This window comes from Heliangelus exortis, chromosome 4 (assembly GCF_036169615.1).
Source record: "Heliangelus exortis chromosome 4, bHelExo1.hap1, whole genome shotgun sequence".
Classification (NCBI taxonomy): domain Eukaryota; kingdom Metazoa; phylum Chordata; class Aves; order Apodiformes; family Trochilidae; genus Heliangelus; species Heliangelus exortis.
This window is the reverse complement of record NC_092425.1, coordinates 3,967,283-3,990,373: the sequence shown is the minus strand read 5'-3', so window position 1 is coordinate 3,990,373 and position 23,091 is coordinate 3,967,283. Positions and strand designations below refer to the sequence as shown.

Below are 23,091 nucleotides of genomic sequence, written 5' to 3'. Positions count from 1 at the left end.
ATTGAACAGTGCAGGCATCATTGTGAAATAACATGAGATAAAATGACTCCAAATAACACCAAACCACAATATATGTTAACAAGGCAGAGGCTTACTCTTGCCCCATTCCAAATAGTTTTTTTATTATTTACCTAGAAACTGGTTTAGAAATATTTTCATCCCGAAAGTGATTACCAGGATGGAAAATTTTTGTTTCTGCAGAGCTGCAAGGGACTTAAAATGAGATGTGTTGTGCATTCCTATAACCAGGAACCACTGCATTGCCTATGTTCATTATGAATGAGCATGAATCATTCCTCACTTGTTTACAATGAAAATACAGCTTCAGAGAATTGAAATGTCAGTTTCAATAAAATCAGGATTTAGTAAGCTAAACAAACTCATTTTCTCCCTTGTAAGATTAAAACATTTCTCCCTTGTAAAATTACTCAACGGGTTTCTCACAAGATTTTCCCCACTATGTTTCTGACTTCTTTTACAGCTTAGTATAACACGTTAATTTCATTTAAATAATTAGAGTATACCAGTAGGATTTGAGATGACTACTAAGTTAGCTACATGCTCAGGAAGTCTGATATATTGAAAGGTTGGGGGTGGGGTTGTGTACCTGAAAAAACCTTACCCAAAAATCTGAAGATCCTCCAAGATTCAACAAATTGACCTCAACTGATCTGCATGTAAAGCCTGAGAAGAACATCTTGGTGACCAGCTTGGAAACACATTGGGAAGTCAGGGATAATATTTCTAGGAAAACAAGTAGCAATATTCATAAGAGTCACTGAAGCAAGCACCAAAAGGAGTACATTGTTCCTCCTGGTTTATGGGAATGTGTAATTAAAACAATAAATGAAAACTTACCAGACTCAAGCTGGGATCTACCTGTGAGCTGCAGAAGATAATTCTCATTATTATAGAGTCTTCATGTGATGGAAGAAAAACCCCATGCTACCTGCACATGCTGCACCAACACATTGCACCCTGCAGCTGTATGAAACCAAGGAAGTTATCAATAAATATTACATAGGTTAACTGATACCAGAATTATGCATTCTCTTCTTTTAAAATAAAATGGATGCCAGGGATAATTTTTAATTTTATTTTATAAACCAATAGCTTTATAAACATACAAATGAATCCAATATATTATATTTGCATTGAAATGTCATCTCAAGGTTTTACACTAAAAAATTATTTTGAGTTTAGAGTAGAGCCTAGGAAACACTTAAAACTCAAAATACCCTAATCACAAAAACACATCATCTTGCTTTTTCTATCTTATTCTGTAAAGAGCACAATCAAATTTAAAAATAGATCCTTATACTGAAGGAAAGCAAAGTAAAGAATGCACAGGATAGAATAGGGAACTAATTTGTAAGGAGTCTGAAACATCTTTGTTCAGGCAAGATTCAAAATTACAAATCTTTATTTCCTTTGAATGGGGAAAGCTCCAATTAAATGTTGGCTGCCATTCAACACAACACTTCCATTTTCAGCACACAAACATATTTCACCAGAGATAACCAAAGTGTAGGGACTGAAGAAATTTTACTGTCTAGCTCTCATGGAAATGAAATGTTTTACTGATCAGGGCCTTTAAAGCTGAACCCTCTTCCCATCAAAACACACAAGATCAGTGACCAACTGTGAAAGACCAGGGAATCCAAACTACATGCTTTTCACAATATTAATGAAATTAAACTATATTGAACTTAAAATAGAGTCTACCAAATAATGATGGTTCAGCTCAGTACTTGCCCTCTCCTGGACACAGTTTAGAATGCCAGCTCTCCTCAACTACTTTTTTCCATGGAAGCACCCTTGTTGCCATTCACACAAGAGAATGTCTTCATTGCTACTGGTTCCAACAGATCTCTGGAAACACCTATTTTACAAATTTCTTCTGAATTTAGAACTGATGTGATTAGAAAACAGACCCAGCAATTCAAAGCCACTAGCAAAAAAAATCAGCAGATAAACAAATAAGTGACAACTCTCTACAAAACAGAGCATCATATTTATTGTCATTCAGACACCTTGGACTACATAAATCAGAACTGACTCCACAAAGTTACTTTAGTGTATAACTCTTTTGGAAGAGAAGTAAGACTCTTTCTGTACTCTTTCCCATCATTGGTCTAGAGACTTGGTAACCAAATGTATATGCCATACCTGCCTGGCAGGATTCTAGAGAAAAATCCAAAAATCAGGATGTAAGCACACAAATTACTACTATTTGCCAGCTAACGAATTACAAGGAACATTAGTGGTAGGCATTGCAGTGGAATTTAAAGAAAGTGTCCAATAGTTAGAGCAGGAGGCTTCAAAGAGGACTGAGAGATGCCCTACAATTTAAACTTTATTAGTTTTAGCTGATTTATAGATTTCAGAGAACACTTCTAGGGAGGGGGCAGCCACAACTTCCTTGGGCAGCCTGTGGCAGTGTTTCACCACCTCAGGGTGAATTTTGACTTCCAGAAGTATAGCTGGAGCACACTGAACTCCAAAGCAGTGTGTGTATTATCAGACCAAGACCTACACACAAAGTTTCTATTGTAAGAGGTGTCAGAAAAGAAAGGAAGTTTCTGGGTAATTTTTCAAACACTTTTGCTCTGTATTAAGAACAAGATCTCATTTTCTCTTTTCTTTCCTTGCAGGTATTCCAAAAACCAGTAATTATCTCAGCAAGCTAATCAAGTTGTCATTCTGGAACAGCAAAAAACATCAGGTGACTTTCTATGGATAAAACCAATTCCAAAACCTTCTGAAAACAGCCTTAAGGAGTCAAGACCAGTGGTGAAAATCACTTGAGATGATAAACAACTAAGCTACAACTTTGTATAGAACACAGCTGTGTAAGGAGTTAGTTCTTAGTAAATAACTAGAAGGGAACTATAGATATTAGAAAGTCAGTTACAGGAAATATTTTTTTTCCAATTGATCCCACAGATTTTATCAGGCAGCACAACTCAGTCACATAGAAGGCAGTGAAAACTGAGGTGTTTTTTTTATTTGTCCCAATTCTCCTGTACTTTTGGAGCAGGAACTGGCTGGACCTCCTTCCCCACACCGAGTCCTGTAAAATGGACCAGGTTTTGCTGTCAGCCACACTTCAGTTCAGCTTCCTCAGAGGGCTGAAAGAAGACCACTGCCTCAGTTCAGAAACAATCCTGGAGTGCTCTGAAGACCAGAAAATTTAATGGAATAATTGCCTTTCTCCTCAAATGTTACCTCTCACTTCACAGCCATGACAATCACTATTTCTATGTGCTCACAAACAAGTCTCCAGCCCCCCCAAACCTGAGAAAAGCAGGACCCCACTTGGTGCTCACTTTCTGAAGCAAATACAAGAACATCTCTGGTGAAGTCCCAGAAGTTACACTGCCCTGACAGCATTGCTGAGAAGAGGCTTAAAGTGTCCATGAACAACATTTTAACAAAAAGATTCAGTTTTAACTGATTTTTCTGCATCATCTTCCATTCCAGTTTCTCCACAGTTGTGCTCGTGGCCCTATTCCTGGGCAGTTTTCTGGTCTCTGCTGTGTGTGTGTGCATGAGGACCACTACTTGAAGTGAACACCATTAGAAAATACTTCTCTCTGACAAATCCCCCACTAATCAGGTTTCCCCTCAATGTCCTTTTAGCAGGCAGTGAATGAAGATATCAGGGGTGTCCCTTAAAAGTGACACTTAGAGAGTACTCATTGCTAACACATTACTCACAGTAATCCTTCCAAGCCAAGATGACACAGAAGTGGCAAGGACTTCTCTGTTCTGCTTTGATTTGTGTTGGGTTTGTTTTTGTTTTTTCTAGAGGAGTTTTTAATGAAAAAAATGAAGGTGGCTTCAGTTTTTCACGAGTTCCCATTCTCTACTGACTTCATCCTTCCTTTTTTTCCTACTCAAACCCAGGCTGCTTCTAGTCTGGCTGCATCAGCAGGTTGGCTGGGACAAGCTCACAGGGCTCCCTTTCCAGCAGGGGCTTGGGATGGATGCTCCAGGGAACCTGAGGAGGACACTTTGCCACTCCAGTGGTCTGGGACAATTTCTCACCAGCAGGAACCTCTCGTTGACAGCCTTGCTCTTGCTCCTCTTCTGCTTTGTTGTATGTTACAGGCTGCTCTTCCACTGGAAAAAATTGATATATATTACTGAAAGCTATTTAACAACCTTCACAGTAATTTGTTTAAAAGAAAGTTAATGCCAGCTTTGAGAGAGGAAAGCAGAAGACTGAGCTCAGAAAATTACAAAACCAATTCACGTCAAAGTAGCAAAAAATGAGGCAAAGCCAAAAACTTGGTCCAGGTTTTAAGAAATTACTTGTCCTAGGGAAACTTCATGGCTTTCAGTTTTAATATACAAGAACAGGGATAATGCATGTCTGGGACAGGAAAACCACCCTCCTAGCAAAATTAAAACCCTCGCTCCAGAGTCAAAAGATCTTAGAATTATTCACTGGCATGGTATTAGATATTTCTTTAACATGTTAGAAAAACATCACATTATTTCCCAGCCTTGTGTGTAATGGTTTGACCACTTTTGTTAAAATTTTCAACTGGGAAACAATTAGACACCTGTCATGAGAAATTTCTGTTCCAATGGCTGCATCTGATAAAAGTTAAAACAGAGCTTCCTAATGGGAAACACGAGTCCTCCTTCATGGACACTGCAGTTCTGCACATGTTCACAATGTTAGTCCAACCAAATAAATGTGAGGCATTCTTTCTACTGATGAATAAAGTGACTTCCCAACAAATGTGTAAGGACAGGAATGGTCATTTTTAAAATCTTGCAATATTCCTTGCCCATTCCTGCCCAAACATACGGGTTTGCATTTTTCTAAAAGTGATGCAAACAGGGTTCTCCAGTAACTTCTGTAGTCAGGAGGTGCATATGGTTAATAAGACAAATGGTTAAGGATATCAGTCTTTCACTATAGTTTCTCACCACCTGAGCAATTAGGAGATTCACTTGCCATCTGTAAGACAGATTTTCCTAAAATTCAGTGGTCTAGGTGAAAATCTTTGGACCCTGGAAGTCATTTGTGTGCCTCTGCTGCCTTTGCACCAGGGATGGTGGGCATTTCTCCCTCATGGATCTCCCCAAGCAGGCAAACACCTTGTTTAATGAAAAAAAATTGCAGAACTGTAGTGCTGTTTAGTGCAGAACTGTAGTTGCTAAAGATTTCTGGGGAGACTTGCACTCCTCATACCATGTCAATTATCCTGCCTGAATAAATAAGGAATGTTGAAGTGGGTATGTGTACTTCCATGGATATACATTCCCCACCATTATGATGGGCATAAATCACTTGCTATGAAACAAACCTGTGAGGTTCTATATAAATGCAAAAATTACTATCAGGAGAAGCATCTGGCTCCTTATAGGTGTGAAAGAACTCTGGCAGGGTAATTTCTTGTGAGTAATCTTTGAAGTGAAGGATGGAATGGTCTCTTCACAGCAATATATGGCACAGTAGCTATAAACAGGTCAGAAACAGAATTTTGATTCCTCTTCTACCAGCTCCTGCTGTTACAAGGCTGAGGAGAGATCTCATAAGGAAGGAAATCCTACTCACCATATTCTGAAGGACAGGCAGGATGAGGATCTGTTGTCTCACACTCAATTAGATCAACCCCTTGAGCCTCCAGAGATCTGCTGCACTCCTGAACAACCACAAACTGCAAAGACATTCAGTGTGCACAAAAGAGACAGAGCCCATGTTAATAAAAAATGAACCGGATTTCTGAAACCCAAGAGGCAAACCAGAAGGGCCACACACTCCAACCACAGCAGGGGGAAAAAAAAGTCATCCTGGCTTCTGGAATGACCCTTCCCCTGCAGATAATTAAACATTAGAGTTGATGACAGCTTTGGTCTTTCTTTGGAAAGAGTGCAGTCCCAGTCTAATAAAGAACAACCCAAACTCTTGCCTTGTGAATCAACCTTTAAGATGCAAGAGCAAAAGTGCATGAACACCAAACCTCTCTACAGTACTGAGGGCCACCTAAAGTGTAAGAGAACCTCACAAGCAGAGAGCAGGAAACCCTGTCAGGCACAGGGAAAGGAGCAAACATTCCTTTCCAGCCCTTAGCACCACCTAGGGCGTGTGATTCCATCATCCCATGGTGACAGTCAAAGGGACACCTCGGAAAGAGAAGGTGGGGCCCTCTGGGGGAGCATGTGAAAAGACAAGGGGGAAAACAGAAAAAAACAGGAATAGAGGAAATCAGTGTGAAGCACTCTGCTGAAATAGTATAGAGAGACAGAGGGAAATCCAGCAAAATGGAGATTTTCAAATGGAGAAGAGAAAGATATCTCTGAATTAGACGTTCCAACAGAAGGACTGACAGATTCTTGCCAGGTGGATATTTGGCAGACAGATCACAGATGTAGCAGGTGTGACTATTTAGGCATCACTTCATTTACATGAAATCTGGAGGCTTACAGCTGTTAAGCCACATGTGACAGACCCCTGGAGGAGACTCATCTGCACAGAGTTCTGCAAAATATCTTTGACTGTGAAAAGCAGAACACTTGATGGGTGAAAAGTCTCAGAATAGCCCAAAAATTCAGGCACGTGCAGAAGTTTACCAAGGCTTATATATCCCTAGACAAACCCAGCCCAAATTACTGAACTCTAATATCAATGTGAAAAAAATTACCAGGCATACCCTCAGCTAAATGTAGCCTCAACTGGCAGAATAGAAGGGAAAATTGAAAGGCATTTGGGTAATGTACAGGTATGGTTTCTGTACCACAACAAATGGTGTTTAATAGGGGTGATGGAGTAAAAGCTCATTATCTTCTACATTAAAGTAGAGTGGCAAGAGCAAGAAAGACTTTGTGCTTCCTTCTCCACAGCCTCACAAATGAGCAGTAGCACTGTGGGCTGCAAGGCAAGTGGGTTTCATAAGCTCTCTGCAGTTACTCCATACACACCATCCAGTCCCTAAATAAAGTTCTGCACTAGAATTATTACTGCTGTGGATATCAGTAGCACCCAAGAACCTTTTCCAGTAATTCACGGGCTCAGGTACTGTGGAGTTTTCTGTCCCCAGTGTAGTATAATCTCTTTTTTTTCCATAAAGCTCCCCAGTAATCCACTTGAACTCAACAGCAGAAAGTTCCTGCTGCCTTTTTGGCAGCTCTAGAGTCTCTATGGTGCATGCATGCATGAAGCCCCAGTGAATATAACACTCAGTGGCTACATCAGCACAGAGAAAATACCATGCATGAAACCACAGGAATCCATTACTATGTAAGCAGCAATAATTAGCAATTGTTCAGTGATTTCCTCTTGCAGCCTGCAACAAGTCATTTGCAATAAATTAATTTATTAATGTACTTGATGTCTCCCTGCCAAAGAATCCATAGTGAAATTTAACATGAGTGTGTAACAGATGAGTTGGTTGTTTCTGTTGATTCAGCCAATTGCTTAGCTGACAAATTGGTCCTCTATTCTGCAAAAATAGCATTTCCTGGCATTAACTGTGGGGACAACACCAAGTGGGGATAGAGCTGAGGAGCTGCAGGCATCCTGGAGCATTGCTCCCAACCAATGAGCCTGTTCTCAACTCCAACAAATATTCCCAGCCTCATATATTTTGCAAGCTGTGCTTTTTGTCTCTGCTGTGAACAAGTGGTGGCATCACTGCAGTTCAGCACGTTTGCTGCCCACTACCTGGAGAAGCAAACTGCTGGGAATAAAAGGTCCACAAGAGTATGGAGCTGACCAGCTAAGGACAGTATCTTGTAACCAGGGTCAAGTCAACATATGTTTAAGAATGTGCTTCAATGACTACCCACTCATAAATCCTGCCAGACACTCAATCTAAATAATTTTCCAGGCCTCTTCACATTGATTAAAAAATCTTTGGATTTGTGCTACAAAATTCGATGATGTTCAGCTTCTCAAACAGGCTCTCAAGTAGAACAAACTCATCTCTTTCTGGACTCAAAGATTTGGATCACAGTCAAACTGCAGGCCATTTAAAGTCAAATTCTTTTGTGACCATGATTATTATGCACACAATTCTTCTACTTTGTACCACAGTGGGACATGGAAGGCTTTAAAACCTTGCAGTAGTACCTATACTAAGAAAACATGTGCAGTTATCCCAGTAAAAAGGTAAAACTCGGGCCAAGTTATGCCATTCTGAGAAAGGAGTCTCAGACTGGGCACAGAAGTAGCCACAGATGCCACTGTTTCACTTTTGCCAGTTCCAGGTTTTGACTGCTCCCTCAGCAGTGCCATGGGATTTTAATGCCAGTGAGAACCAGGTACTTAGATCAGATTTTTATGGAGCCAGATTCAAAAATTACAACAGAAACGGGCCACTGTGGCCACATCAATTCTACCTACACCAGTATAAAACTGCCTGTTAATGTCCTGGTTGTTCCCTTGAAAAGGCAGCAGCCTCTAACACAAAGACATTTCATTTCATCAGCCCCTCAAAATAAAGCACATCTCATGTAGCACACGCAACACTTGGCTTCTAAGGAGCCTTTTCTTAGGGAGGGCATATTTTCCTGTGAGAATAATTCTGTGATATGCCATGTCATCACATTGCCATTTCCTTAATTTAGAACACAGTCCCTCAACTGTTGTGTTCAAAGCTAACAATAACACTGGCTAATGGTTGCAAGACATCCAGGCAGCTGTGAACTTTCAGGGATAACAATGAGGTAAGATGAACTAGGGTTCACAGCAAAGCACTTGATGACTCGAGCAGTTATTTAATATATTTAAGATGTGAATTATTTGATGGATAATCTCAAGTGGATCCCTAACACTCTTTGATCCTTCCTTCTTCCCTTTCCACTCCACATTGCTGCAGTTACCCGAGACTTGTTGCTGGTAGGTGTCACGTTCTCACTGTCAGCACGGCTGCTGCCATCTCCTACCACTTCAGCATAGAGATTCTTCTTATACAAGTTTTGACTTCTGCAACAGAAAAAAAAAAGAAACAAATTGAGGAACAGATGCTGCTTTCTTTCACCCATTATTTTATATGTATATACAGGAGGGATGCTGTGGGTTTTTTCTTTCATTGGTTTGAAAGGGTCTCTTGCTCTGAATTACTACATGGTTGTTTAAAAGAGCTTGGTAGAAAGAAAGTCAGTAAGAAGTGAACAAATGTTAGTTTTTATGTGCCATCTGTAAAGGCTCATCCACTAAAAAAAAAAAAAGGGTTTTTAACTTTCCCTTTTCATTTTCTTGTATTATTCTATTTATGATGGGTATCTCTTATATTTAGGTTTCAGAAAGTACCATGTGTGTGAATTTGGCTGTGTTGTTGTGCAGCATTGATAATTACAGTTATGGAAGTCTCTTCTGCATTCATCTGCATCATTTATGGAAGCAACAATTTCATTCATTACTATGATGTAAACAAAATCAAAGCTTGGAACCAAGACATTTCCAGGAAAATGCATGGGGAAAACAAATAGCTCAAGGGGAAACAAAGCCAGGAGTATAGCCTGGAGCTGGAAAAGGATACAAACAATTAGGGTTTTTAAGTGGTTAGTTTCAAAATAACTATTTTAATATACAATTTTTAATATTTTAAATTTTTAAATAAAAAAATAATTCAGAAATTTAGAATTGCAGTTAATCAGCAATCACATATAAAGCCATATTAAAAGCCCTGAACATAGACCATATATAGACCTGAACATAGAATACATGATCATAAGAAAAAGAGCTCATTTAAACTCCTTGAGATCCAAGTCAGTGCATCTTTACTGACTTTGCACACACAATTTTTTCTCCTCCACAGAAATTAATGTTACACTCTTCAGATTTCAGGAGTCTCAAGTTATAATGCCTTTGGACTTTACCTCTTTTAAATGAAATTTTATAGATATGTACTAAAGAAAATAGGCATTTTCCTTTTATTTCTGTATCACATACAGAACTGGGAAAGTACCTCTGCCATAATTATATCTTTCTCCCCTCATGCAAATACAATGTAAATAAAATTTGCTTTTTGCTAGAAAGGTCTAAGACCTCTCTCTACAACCAATTTCCTTCCCAGAGTCTCTAGAACATGTTCATATGGATTCAAAGATATTCAAAGAATAACACAATGCTTTTCAGCAGCCTACAGTCAGTGAACAAACCAGCACAGGACTTTGGTATTCTTGGCTTCCATTTTTCTATTTGGCAAGGGTAGACACACAACTTTGTTTCTTCCAATTAGAAGGAGGCAAGTGTCTCAATTTTCTCAGTTTTACAGGACTATTGCTATGAATTGGTACATTTCAAAACACAGTAAATTACATGAAAAAACTATAGCATTTTAAACCCAAGCAGAGGTTTCCTCACTCCAGATACACAGGGATTTTAGGTTAGTGGTTTCATTATGATCTAGTTAGGCTTGTAATACCTGCAGTGCAAATTCAGCCATGTCATAGAAAACTTGCTGTCAAGGTAAATAGTTATATTGATCCAAAGCTTTTGGCAAGGGAAAAAAAAAAAGGTAAATCAGGGAGAAATGACCAAGAGAGAGGAAAGGAAGAGAATTAATAGCTTCACACCTTAAAAGCAGCCACATTCTGGCTGGTTTTTCAGGGCAGTTTCATCAAAACATAGACTGGACCTTAAAGATCACCTAAATCCAACCCTCCCAGCAGCCCAGGTTGCTCCAAGCCCCATCCAACCTGGCCTTGGACACTTCCAGGGAAGGGGCAGCCACAATTTCCTTGTGCAACCTGTGCCAGGGTCTCACAATCCTCGACTTCCCTGGACAATCTGTTCCAGTTTATATGACTTACATGAGAAACTAAGAATCTCACAATCTGTCTATCCTGTCTGCATCATTCCTTCTGATTCAAAGATTAACTTCTGAATCCCAGGTCATGAGAATGAACCAGGCTGCACTTGGCTTTAACTGTGGATGTCTACCATACTACATTTTTTTAATGAAGAAAATAAACTTGGCAGCTTCTCAACTTTTATGGGCTAAATATGTTAGGAGCCATTAAACAAGGATGGAAAATATTAGCTTCCATACTTAACTTCTGATGTAGCCTATCTAGGAGAGCCTAATATTAAAAATAGCCTAAACCACAAACAGATCTCCTGCACACAGAGGGCAAGGTGACATGCAGCAGGAGACTTGATTTGGCTTCTGCCTGGTTTCTTGCATGTTTACTTTTAAATATACACATGCATTTAAACAAGAGCCTCTGAGAACAGTTATCTGCCAAGGCCACGGCCAAAAGACTGTAACTTACTAAATGCTGAATGCTTCCCATTCCAAGGGACACTGATGACACTTAATTTTGCATCATACTGAATTCTTAAATAGTGATTGTAGGGATTCTTCTTGTCATGAGAACCCCAAACCTGTGCAATTCATGACAGCTGTGGAAAATGCCAGGGAGAACTTTTACAAATGTTGTGCCTTAGGCTCACATCCCTGATTTTACTCTTTCTTCTGGCAGGAAAACTGGTTTTACATTCATTGCTGGAGGCATCACTGAGGAAGCTGGGCATTGGAAGGTTAGTATGCTGCTTTTCTCAATGGCATAGAAAATTTCAGGTTCCCCTCTACACTGAAAGGGAAGCAAAACCAAACTCATGGGATAGCCAGCAGAGAAGAGCTAAACCCTGCTGTGATAGCTGTAGACATCTGGAGCTCTTAAGGGAAAGCAAGGAAGAAGTAAATAGCAGGATCCTGAACTTTCTCATCAAGACCAACCGTGGCTCCTCCCCAAATGTGGTCAGGTCTGTTCTTCCCCCCCAGACTCACTCAATGTTAGTACTGCAGGCCAGGCACATGCCAGAACTTTCTGAATTACCCAGAGATCCAATTACTGAACAGCAAACCAGTTGCAGGGAAGATCTGGCAACTTTCCCCAGCCGAGGAGCAGCTCAGGTTCGTTGCCATCACCCATTTGTGGTTGCCATCACCCATTTGTGGTTGCCATCACCCATTTCTTAAAGCCAGCAGCTTTCCCACATTCCCAGCGTGGCTTTGGAAGCAGTACCTGTGACAGTAGGTGAGCAGGAAGCCCAGAAGCAGCAGGAGGAGCAGTGCTGCTATGCACACTGCAATCACCACGTTCTGCATCTTCACCCTCTCGGCGTGCTGCTGCTCCCACCACTCCAGGTCACTGAACTGGCACCTCTCCCCAACGTAGCCCATCACACAGCTGCCAAAAAGAAGGGAGCACACCTTGTAATTAGTGATTTAGCAGAGGAAAAAAAAAAAACCACATTGTCACTTCATGCACCTTCTCTATTAATTTACCATTGGCAACCGCTATGGAAAGATCTGGTTGAATTTAGCAGTGGTGAAGAGAAAATGACTTTAAAGGAACAGCTGTCAAAACCTGCAGAATTCAAATTTTTTCACTGTAAAGCCAGAGAATTATACAGTGAGATTATCATTTCCAGATTCTAACGGGTAAAGAACAGAAAAAATAATTTTCTCTTAAGTCCTGCTGTGTGAGTACTGTTTCCCTAAGATTTTCCACGTAACTGTTTCCAGCAGCAAGCTTCCCTTTCTTTGAAATACACAGTACAGCATTTAGTAGTATTTTCAGGGTGATCTGGTCAAGGGAATCAAATTTTAATCTGAATCCTTACTTTAAAATAAAAGATAAATTAAAGTGTTTTAAAAAAACACCTCTTGTGGTTTAGAACTACTGCCATCATTTATTTATAATGCAAACTTCTGTAGGCAGTTTTTGTTAATTTGTGGTGGGTTTTTTAATACCACTGTAAAACCCAATATGGAAATATCAGTGCATGAAATTTCCAAAGAAAAATGTCTAGAAAGTGAGAAACACATAAAAAAAACCCTGCCCAGTTTTACTGTTCAAGGTGAGAGACACAAAAAGAAAAATAATAAACATAAAAAAAAAGTCTACTCAAGTCACAACAGCCTCTCAGCAATGTAGACTCAAATCCTTCTCACAATTCTTATTGGTCTGGTTTTATTAAAGTCGAAGAGGCAGTCAAATGAGAAAAAGAAGCAGGATTTGACTTGAAGCAGCTTCTGCCTAATGTCCTGATAATTTCACAGCACCATTCAATATTGAATCAAGCACAATCATCCACATTCTGCCACAAATTAGGATGCATATAGGTGTGAAGGCAGAAAAATGCTCATTTTTCATCTAAGACCACAGTAAGTTCCAAACAAGCTAGAAGACCCACTTTCTAGTGTATCTTTTATCAATTAAAATACAAATCACACTTTATGTGATTTTTTGCTAGGTATTTTTAATAGATAACATTTTCCTTTGACTTGGTTTTGGCATTTAATTTGCTCCAGCCCAGATGAATGAATGCTGCCATCTAGTGAGGATTCAGCAATGTCAGAATGGCAACCTGCTCCCCAAGAACATGGCTAAGCATTGGTTTCTCCTTAATTTTTTAAACAGCTCCCACCTCCATGGATTCTCACAGGGAGGTACAAATAGGCATGATGTGTACAAGAGAAAAAGCAAGCACTCCTTTCATAGGGGCAGGAGAAGTTAATCACTTCAAGAGAATTGAGTGCTCAGAAGCCAAATCCAATCCTCCTCTTAATTGCAGGAGGTTTAAATGGAGTGACCACTCACAAAAACTTGCAGTGATTACTTAGAAGAAAAAGAGTAGTGTCTAATGGTAACTGCTGTCATGAGTGATCAACAGATAATTTATGGATAAACACTTCCAGGAGCTCAACTAATCCTTAAGGATACCTCTTGATCAGCCCAGACAACCCAAATTTCAGTACTTACTTGCAGGCATAGTCCTCTAGGTCAGCAACATAATTGCAGACTCCCCCGTGGAGGCAGTAGGACTCGTAGGAAGGAGGGCATCCTCCTGAATCACCTTGCACAGGGGGTGTGGAGTGCTCAGTGCTGACAACAGTGGGGGGCACAGTAGATTCTGAAACAGAGGATTTCACAGGGATGTCTCAAACTTTTGGCCACGCTGACAACGCCATCACACAAGAGAGTTCTAGAACTTGGGGATAGGAAAGTAGGTAAAAATTTATTATTTTGAACAGTTACTCATGTTTTACCTATTCTGTTATTTTACTTGTCAGATTCTGTCAGATTTTACTTGTCAGAGCTTTAGAGCACAATACTAAATATGCTGGATTCTAGATTTGCAATGAAAGACCCACGGGGGATCAGCTGCACTCTGTCTGTTCAGATGTGCAAGTACAGAAAAACTGCAGTGACTCTCTATTACTTACACTTCCATGATTTTTTCCACCTAGGCAGCTTTTAAGGCCAAGCAAATCTCTGCTGTGCATGAAGCACCAGAGCCAGATGTAAAGGTGAAGTGCGACTCAATTTCATGCACTTGGATCTCAGAGCAAAAAGTTTTCACCCAACTCTTGTCATTCTTATGCAGATTATTTCTCCTCTGCTTCCACTCAGTTGACTGCAGATGGCATTTTTTATTGTTTCAGGCTACCTACAGTGCAGATTTGCCCTAAAAGATAAGAGGTGCTTTCTTCCCTGCTTTGATGCTACCCCATATCTATAGGTCAGAACCAAACATCCACATGAAAAAGAAATTTTTGCAGGATGGTCCAGCAGAAATGCTTTTAATGGCTCTCATACATACATGGGATCAGTTTTATGGCAACATGACCTTCAGTGACATTTGTTTTTTAAAATTTCATTTGCAGGAGAACTGCTGTGGCAAAGAGGCTGAATGGAAAGGGCTGCATGATTTTAGTGAACTCCAGGTGTGGCTGCACTCTGCAAAGAAAATTTCAGCTTGCTAAAGAGCTTATTAGACAAAGAACTAAGACACACTTGAAAATGTGGTCAGATTTGCAGCTGGGGGACCCAGAAGGCATCACTTCCAAGTCACGTGGCACTTAAAATCATAATTTCCCAAGTGAAACCACTGAAAACCTAAGTAACTGAAAACGGGGTGCAGGTCCTGATAAGTGTTCTGCTTTTAAAAGCCATAATTTCCTTCCATTTTTCTGCAGAAACAGAACTCTGAAAAACACACAGTGTTACTCCATCATCAGTCACTTGGTCTGGAATAAAATTCTGCCCAAAAAAGAAAGATGACACAGAGCAAGACAATTAGTCACTCAGCCCCACACCTTCACAAAGGTGGATGTCACACTGAGACCCTGAAACACAGCCCAGAGAGTCACTAGTGCTGAACCTTCAGCAGCTCCTTTCATTTAACTTTTAACCAGATATTCTAAAGAGTTTCAGAGCCCTTTTAGAGAATTATCCACTGGATCTGAAAGATGAGTTTATTCTGAAGAATTAGATGGGTAGATAATTTATGTGCCTTTTTTTTAATGCTAGCCTTCTGCAGAGGGAAAGAAGACACAGAAAGTTTGAAATCACCTCCAAAAATATTACCTCCAAGAATCATTTGCTTCTGCTGTTGATTGTAAAGACCATTAGAAGTAAAAATGAGCACTGAGCCTCAATATAGATAATTTCAAAACTAAACTCAGAGCTGAGCTCCTTACCCCATTGCAAAACAGTCTCCTAAAGCAATACTAAAAGGATTCACAAGCCCAGGGTGTCACTATACAGGGTTTCCTTAATTTCCAGGTATAACAACTTATCCCAGAGCCCATTTCTTAGTTAAGGGCCAATTTATTTTAATTGCTCCCTCCATTTACTCACTGCAAGCGACGTCAGTTCCAGAGGCACCATCAGCACAGGAGCAAGTGAAGTTTCCTTCTGTATTTGTACAGGTTATGTTCTCTCCACAGGTGTGGGACCCCATCTTGCACTCATCAATATCTGTCACCCAAACAGGCTGCAGTTAGAAGAAGGAAATGCCTCAGAGCATCACTTAAAAGGGCAGAAGCTGCAGCATTATGGTCTCCTGGCAGTGAGGAAAAACACCAAAGAAGGAAAATATCCTTCTGCAAATATGTCTGCATGGAAAACATCACAGAAAAGCAACCAGTGTACTTTCTATGCCAAGTAATCCCCAGACTCTCAGAGGTTTTGTTCTTTGGTTTTTTTGTTTTTTTTTTTTGCTACTGCAAAAGCTCTCCCCAGGGAGAAAGAAGAAAAAAGCTTCCCCATGGAACAAGAGAAGTGCCGTAGAGGTTAAGAAAGACTTATTTGTAGTATTTATCTTCTCTTGGCATTGGTACTCATAGTTTGTAGCCCAGAGGGATGCCAGGGTACTCTCAGTTGAAGTTCTTGCATTAAGACAGCAGAAGGGTTTGGGAGTGGGGAGTTACCCAACACCCACCTGGTCCAGTCTAGACAAAAAGTTTAGACAGAAGGACAAGGTCTAGAAACCTACAGCTTGTGTAAATACTTAAATGAAGTGAGCCTCTTACTGAATTACTCAATTACTCAGAGGCTCCCTGGTTAAAACAAGAGTTTCCAGGCTCAGAACCTGTATTTGGCTGAGATAAACATATTTCTCACCTCATATATGAACATATTTCTCACCCTCCTGCACACCCTCACCCTCTGCCTCCTCATCTCCTCTGGCACAGCCCATGGTGGGAGCTCCTACCAGCACCTCCATGGTGCTAAGGGCCCGAGGACCCACCTTGAAGATGGGAATTTTGAAAATCCCTTCACATCCCAGAGTTTGGAAGCCTGTGATTCATTTTAGGAACTGTCAGCAGAACTCACGTGCCAGATCTGCTCTGGAGAAACAAAATCACAGATCTAACCATCCCAATTTGTATGAAATTGTTGCTTAAAGCACCAGGACTTTTTTTCTACAGTAAAATTAACAGAGTCTGGCCCAACAGAATACAAGAAAATCTGAACCCTTTTTAAAGCAAAAACACAGGAATAAAACTGTTGCAACACATTCCCAAATATGTGATTTGAGCAACATGACATGAATTCATCTTGTAGTCTACCATTCCATCCTCTTGTACCACATTTCTGGACACTGTGCAGGTGTCTAAAACTGAAGTACAAAAACACTTATTTCCCAGTTTCTGCTTTTTATAGTACATTTCAAGTAAGCAAAAACCAAAATCAGTTTCAATTCTGTTTACATCACAACATCATTACATCATTTATAAACTGCTCTGTAAACATATGTTGCCATCTTCTGGCTTTAAAGACTTCAGGAAGATGATGGATTGGTTTTCAGTATTAGTGGTAGGTACCACAATCTTTCTAGCTGAGAAACAATAACACCAACAATGAGAGTCCAGGGGTACCTGGGGAAATGCTTCATAGGTGGTGCAGGGATGTCAAGGGGAGGTTAAAGATATAAACTCTGACCACTGTAGGCAGAATTCCTTCCTGAAACTCCTGTGTCTTATATTTTCCACACCCTGGCCATAACACTTATTTTGTTCTTAATTTTTCAGTCATCTTTATGTCTGCTGAAGAACCACGGCCCAGTAAAGACTTTGTAAGAACTGGGACAATTTTAATGGACTTTGAATTAAGCTATAAAGGAGAAAAGAAAAATGAAAGGACAAAAGAGAAGAAAAGACTCTCATAAAGCTCTGAACAAACTGTGTGATAGTCAAATAATGGGGGGAAAATCTTCCCTCATAATTACTGCTAAAATAGATTAAAAAATTAAGAAATGGAGGGAATGAACTAAAGACTTTCCATTAGAGCTAGATGGGAAAATCAGTGGGTCTGATTATTAACAGGACTCTAAATGTACTCAAGTTGTCAGTGTCAACACCTTGAACCTCATGCCTATTAAACAGACCTGGAATTATTTGATGAGTATTATGACACACTCAATACCTGCTTTCGTTTATATTCATGGCAATGATTTCCAATAGAGTTCTGCAGCTTCACCTCTACTTCCCTCCTCCCCTTCACTCCCCCTCTCTCTCCTGCTGTAGCTGCTAAAAAGAGAGCAAACAGAGAAGAGTACCCACTGACAGCTATGGGTGTTGCATATCGATCAGTTACTGAGCTTGCCACACTTGAAACAGGAAGGGAAGAATGAAAAAAGCAAGAAATTAGAAATGTCAGCTGTCTGGGGGAGCCACTTTAAGGATCCATGCCCCTGGCAAATTTCTCAAAAAGAAACAGAACAGTTTATGTGACAGCTTCACAGCTTGATGCACGGGGAGCCCAAACCATAAGTCATCTCTGCTGCTTATTTATTCTTCCCCAGCCTTCCAGGACACAGCAGAGCCCTCCTACTTGCCCATACCATAGCAGTGGACTCCATCTCCAGTGTAGCCTTCCAGGCATTTACAGACATAGCCCCCTTCTGTGTTGATACAGCCTGACACATTTCTGTTGCAGTGGTCCATATTTACAGCACACTCATCGACATCTGTGAGACAAAGGAGAAGAGAGGACACAGGAGCCATGAAACCAGCAGGTAAAAAAATAAAAAAACAAAACAATCCCCCCCCAAAAATCCATAAAAACATCTACATCATGAATTTCACCCTCAGACTATGCTGCCCCTTGTCATTCGTGCATCTGGAGCAAATGGGGAAAGAAAGGGAGTTTTGTGGTCTTTTCTTGGTAAGAAATGTGATGGAGATGTTCTGAGACAGTCAACCAGCTATTTTCAACTGGAGACCTAGGGATACCACAAATACCACTTGCTTCCAAAAAAAAAAAAAAAAAAAAAAAAAAATCCCATTTGGAGGCAATGAGCCTAATTAAAAGCTAGGTTTATATGCTTAAAACCTACTCAGAAAGAAACTTTGTTTTCACACATAAGCTTAAAAAAAAAGGTATCTGAATGATAAAAAAATTACACCCATTTCGTGTTCCAATTTTTTTCCTTTTCAGAGCAACAAAGACTCCTGTGAGTCTTCCTGCCACTGAAAGGTAAATGGGTCTGGTCCTAATGCCTTCCTGTCTTGGCCTTTAAGAGAAAACAAAATGCTTCCTTTTATGTTGTATGTAAGTCCAAAAACTTAAAGTTCACTCTGTGCAAATGTGCTGTCTGATTGTTACAGCCTCTTTCTAGTGCTAGAAAGAAACAAGAGCAGCACTTTTACATAAAGATAATATCAGGTGTACTCATTTTTACTAATACATACTACTAAATTATACATCAGCTACCATGTGTGTGGGCTGAGCTTTTATAACTAAGTGATTTCTACAAATAAGCACATTATGTTTTTATTCCTGCTATCCCAGTTACTGCTTGTTAATATTAATAGGACTAACACTCCTGAGAGAGGGGAAAATAAGGCACGTGTTAATTAGCTGTTTCATTTTCCATGCTCTCTGCTCTCATCATCCCTTTCAAAACAAGGAGTACCATTGACCTTTCTGTGATGGCTGAAGCAGCAGAGCTGCCAATGTGAGAAAAGATAGATTTCCTTCCTCTCCCCCACACCCCAGTTTTCCAGAAGGCTGTGTTAATGTCTTTAATTACCATAGCACAATTTCCCCTTCCTGGTAAATCCTTTCAAACACTGGCACACAGCCCCATCTTCCAGCAAAACACACTCTGCATTGGCACCACACTCCAGTGCAGTGCAGTCATCTTGATCTATAGCAAAAAAACAAAAACAAAAACAAACATCAGATGCATTTGGGCAGATCAAAGGAGGCACTATATATATAAAAAAACCCCACCAAACAAACAAGCAGAAAACTAACAAGAAAACCAGAACGTACAGTCAGAGTTTGAAAAAACATAGCTCTCCAGGGTTACTGATGAAAAGAAATGAAAAAAAAAATCCTTGGCCTGCTGCCTCTGCCTGTATGGTGTTAAGTGACATTTAGTATCAGGGTTTCTGAATATTGTACACAAAACTTGTTGTACAATTTAATGATCTAATTTAATCATGATTTAATGATGCTTAGTGGCATGTAACAGATGTAGATTTCAATGTTTTCACTGCACTTTTGTTGAGAGGAACTTAACATACTTGTGAAAGTTAAGGGAGTGCTTCAAATTAGAAATGTTTGTTCTCTAAACCTGGACATTGTTATCAATTTCTGCTGAAATAGTGAATGGAGAAAAAAAAAAAAACCCAACCAAAAACCACCAATAGTCCTACCTGGCATAACTGCATAGTTTCAACTTCTTGTAAGAGGGTTGAGAGCATGAATGGCAGCAGTCTGGACACTGAGACTTTCTTCCTTAAAGGCTTATAATTTCTTTATGTCCTATAAAGCTGCTCAGAGCCTCACAGTAAAGTGAAGGAAGACAATCAGACTCTACCTGATACCATGATTTCAGCCATCAACAAAATTCTCTTTTTCTGCTTTCCTCCTCTCTCTGTACCCTTGGATGTCCCACTGCTCTGTGTGCTCCCCAGCCAGGTCTCTGGTGTTGGCATTGGCACTGCCTCCTTGGGCACAGAGACATTTTCTGAAAAAGAGAAGAAAAAAGTAATACAGGCTATTCAAACCTATATTTAACTAAATTTATGATTTTCTATCACTTATCAATTTTTCAACAATCACGGTGGCTTCCTTTTAAAACAAACATCAGTATCCTCCCAACCTAGCCTGTTTCTGGCCTCAAATTATTCCTAAAACTATATGCTGGTCTGTTTGCTCAAATATAAAAGGCAGGGAATGGAACTCAGTGCTCACACTGCTTGTCAGCCCTGCACACACCAATCGTACTGTTAATATGTTAAGAGAAAAGCACAATGATCAGAAAACAGGTTTTTGTTCCAGGAAAACACCCCAGTGTTTTCATTCTTCAGAGAAACCATTATTCATCATGTAGAAGCAGGTGAAAAATTTCCATTGCTATCTGTCAGCATCTTTAAGGGTTTGGGAAGGGTCTTTTCTTTTTTGAACTGGAGGACTCTACCTGCTGTTGTGTTGGAAGCATCCAGAGCATGACAGGTTTTCTGATCTTGAGTTTTCCCAAATCCTGGATGGCACATACAATGGACAACTCCAAAGTTGTTTTCACAGATCTGATCACAGCCTCCATTCTCATGAAGACATGGATTTACCCCTAATGCAGAAAAACAACAAGTTCTTCAGTCAACACCATCTTTTAGCTGTACAGAGTTGAAGCAGTTGGAAAAAGAATAAGGACTGACAAAAATGATACCTTTTTTATTATCCTTTATTAAAAACATATGCACAGAATAAAGAATAGATATTATCACCTAGCCTCTAGCAGGAGAGCAGATTCACATACCTAATAAACATACTATTTTTCTTGTTTAATTTCCTTTATTATATCCCCTTTAATATTTAGAGCCCTAAGATTCTCTAAAAGAACATTACAAGGACATAGAAAACCTGTGATTACCTTCTCTCAATCATGGTCTCTTGAATAACTTTTTTTTTTCCTTACAGGCAGATTGTTACCAACAGAAAATCAAGTTATTTGATCCAAAATTAATAAATCTTGCTAAATCTTTCTCCGTGTCATTTGTTACTGTTTGTGTGTGTGAGGGGTGCTAATAAACTGCAGAAATAGGAATTGGAAAGACTGTGGCAGCCTCGTGGCAGCTGATCAGCATCACTTCTTGGCCATAACCATAAATATCCAGAATTCCTGGGACAGTGCCCAGATGATGCTTTCAACGAATGCCGGTCTGACCACGCACGGCCTTTTAAAGAGCCTATTTTTGAGCAGATAATCCTCTCCCCAGGGACATCTATTCTACTGATTTCAGTGAACAGGAGGAGGCTGGAAGGGAATGACTGCTGAATTTTTGCAGTATACCTGGTTTCGCCAAAGGATGAACTACAACCATTGATGAGGGTCTCAGCATGCTGCCTCGAAGACGTACCCTGTTTTGGCCGCTCTTCTTGTCCACCCTCATTAGTGATGGTCTGGCCCAGTCAGAAAACCAAAGATGATCCTCAAACACTGCTACATGAAAAGGGTGGCCTACAAAGAAATCAGATTTTGCATTTCTACAGCTGTAGAACACGCACAAAAAAAAAAAAAAAAAAAAAAAAAAAAAGAAAACAAACTTGAAAACAAAAGCAGTGCACAGGTCTAACACGGTGGCACAGCCATTCCCCACCTCCATGTCTCATGGGGTAGGAAAAGTGTCCATGAATGATGGACATGTTACTTATGCTCTGAGCAGAGGAGGCTCTGACACTTGCCTGGCTAAGTACAGTCTCTATACTGATGGAAACCTCCAACCATCCCAAGTTCACAGGATGCTTCTACCTCAGACATTATCATTTCTTGAAACACAGAATCACAGAATGTGAGGTGTTGGAAGAGACTTTGAAAGATCATTGAGTCCCAGCCCCTGCCAGGGCAGGATCACCCAGTGTAGGTGACACAGGAACACATCCAGGTGGGTTCTGAATGTCTCCAGAGAAGGAGACTCCACAACCTGACTGGGCAGCCTGTCCCAATGTTCTGTCACCCTCACAATGAGAAGGCTGTTTCTTATATTTATGCAGGACCTCCTATGGTGCAGCTTGCACCCATTACCCCTTGATTACCTCACTGAGAAGATGTCCACTGGCTCCATCCTCCTGGCTCTCTACCTTTACATATTTATAACCATTAATGAGGTCACCCCTCATTCTCCACTTCTCCAAGCTGAAGAGACCCAGCTCTTTCAGCCTTTCCTCATAAGGGAGATGATCCACTCCCTTCAACATCTTTGTGGCTGTGCCCTAGACTCTTTCAAGCAGCTCCCTGACCTGAGAGGCCCTTCACTGGGACCAGACACTGCAGCCACTGACCCACAACAGGACCCCAAAGCCAGTGTGTGTTCTGTGCAAGAGCCAAAAGCAGACACAAGTGCAATACTGTGAGCCACATCCCACATGTAAACATGCACAGACATTCACTCCCCTATTCATTAGAGGGAAAAATTCAAGAGGGGATTAATTTGCCTCACTTCAACCAACCAGCAGCACTAGATTATGACTAGTTAGTGTCTGTTGGACAGCTACCTAACAGCAACAGCTAACACAAAGCATGGTGCCAAGGCCATTGACCAAGTGACAGATGCTCTCTGTTAATCTGTCCCCTCCCTGATAAAGAAAGGAGAGAGAATAAGGGAGAGAGACCTATGGGTTGAAAACTAAACTACACAGCTTTAATGAAACAGTAATGGTAAGAAGTAAATATTATTAAATATATAAAAGTACCAGAAAGTATCTTTTTTAGAATCCCAGTCATGATAGAAAATTGCCACTAGTCTGCATGGGACTATACGTTCTTTCTATGAATTTAGAAATCTTCTGCTTTCAAGACAGGCTTTGGGTAAGATT

General features: G+C 40.2%; 1 protein-coding gene across 2 annotated transcripts in view; it reads right to left on the bottom strand.

Annotated features, from left to right (window-relative positions):
• Positions 1-1,405: 1,405 nt before the first annotated feature.
• EGF (epidermal growth factor) overlaps positions 1,406-23,091 on the bottom strand; it is a 70,716-nt gene continuing 49,030 nt past the window's right edge. For both annotated transcript variants that reach the window (XM_071742696.1, XM_071742695.1), the window contains exons 15-25: positions 21,569-21,736; positions 20,696-20,845; positions 20,093-20,242; positions 19,298-19,414; positions 18,107-18,232; positions 15,619-15,738; positions 13,738-13,888; positions 11,995-12,159; positions 8,842-8,944; positions 5,576-5,678; positions 1,406-4,125 (exon numbers count right to left, since the gene is read on the bottom strand). In XM_071742696.1, coding sequence (XP_071598797.1) covers positions 3,917-4,125; positions 5,576-5,678; positions 8,842-8,944; positions 11,995-12,159; positions 13,738-13,888; positions 15,619-15,738; positions 18,107-18,232; positions 19,298-19,414; positions 20,093-20,242; positions 20,696-20,845; positions 21,569-21,736 — 1,562 coding nt within the window. In that variant the 3' untranslated portion in view covers positions 1,406-3,916. The remainder of the gene's footprint in view (positions 4,126-5,575; positions 5,679-8,841; positions 8,945-11,994; positions 12,160-13,737; positions 13,889-15,618; positions 15,739-18,106; positions 18,233-19,297; positions 19,415-20,092; positions 20,243-20,695; positions 20,846-21,568; positions 21,737-23,091) is intronic.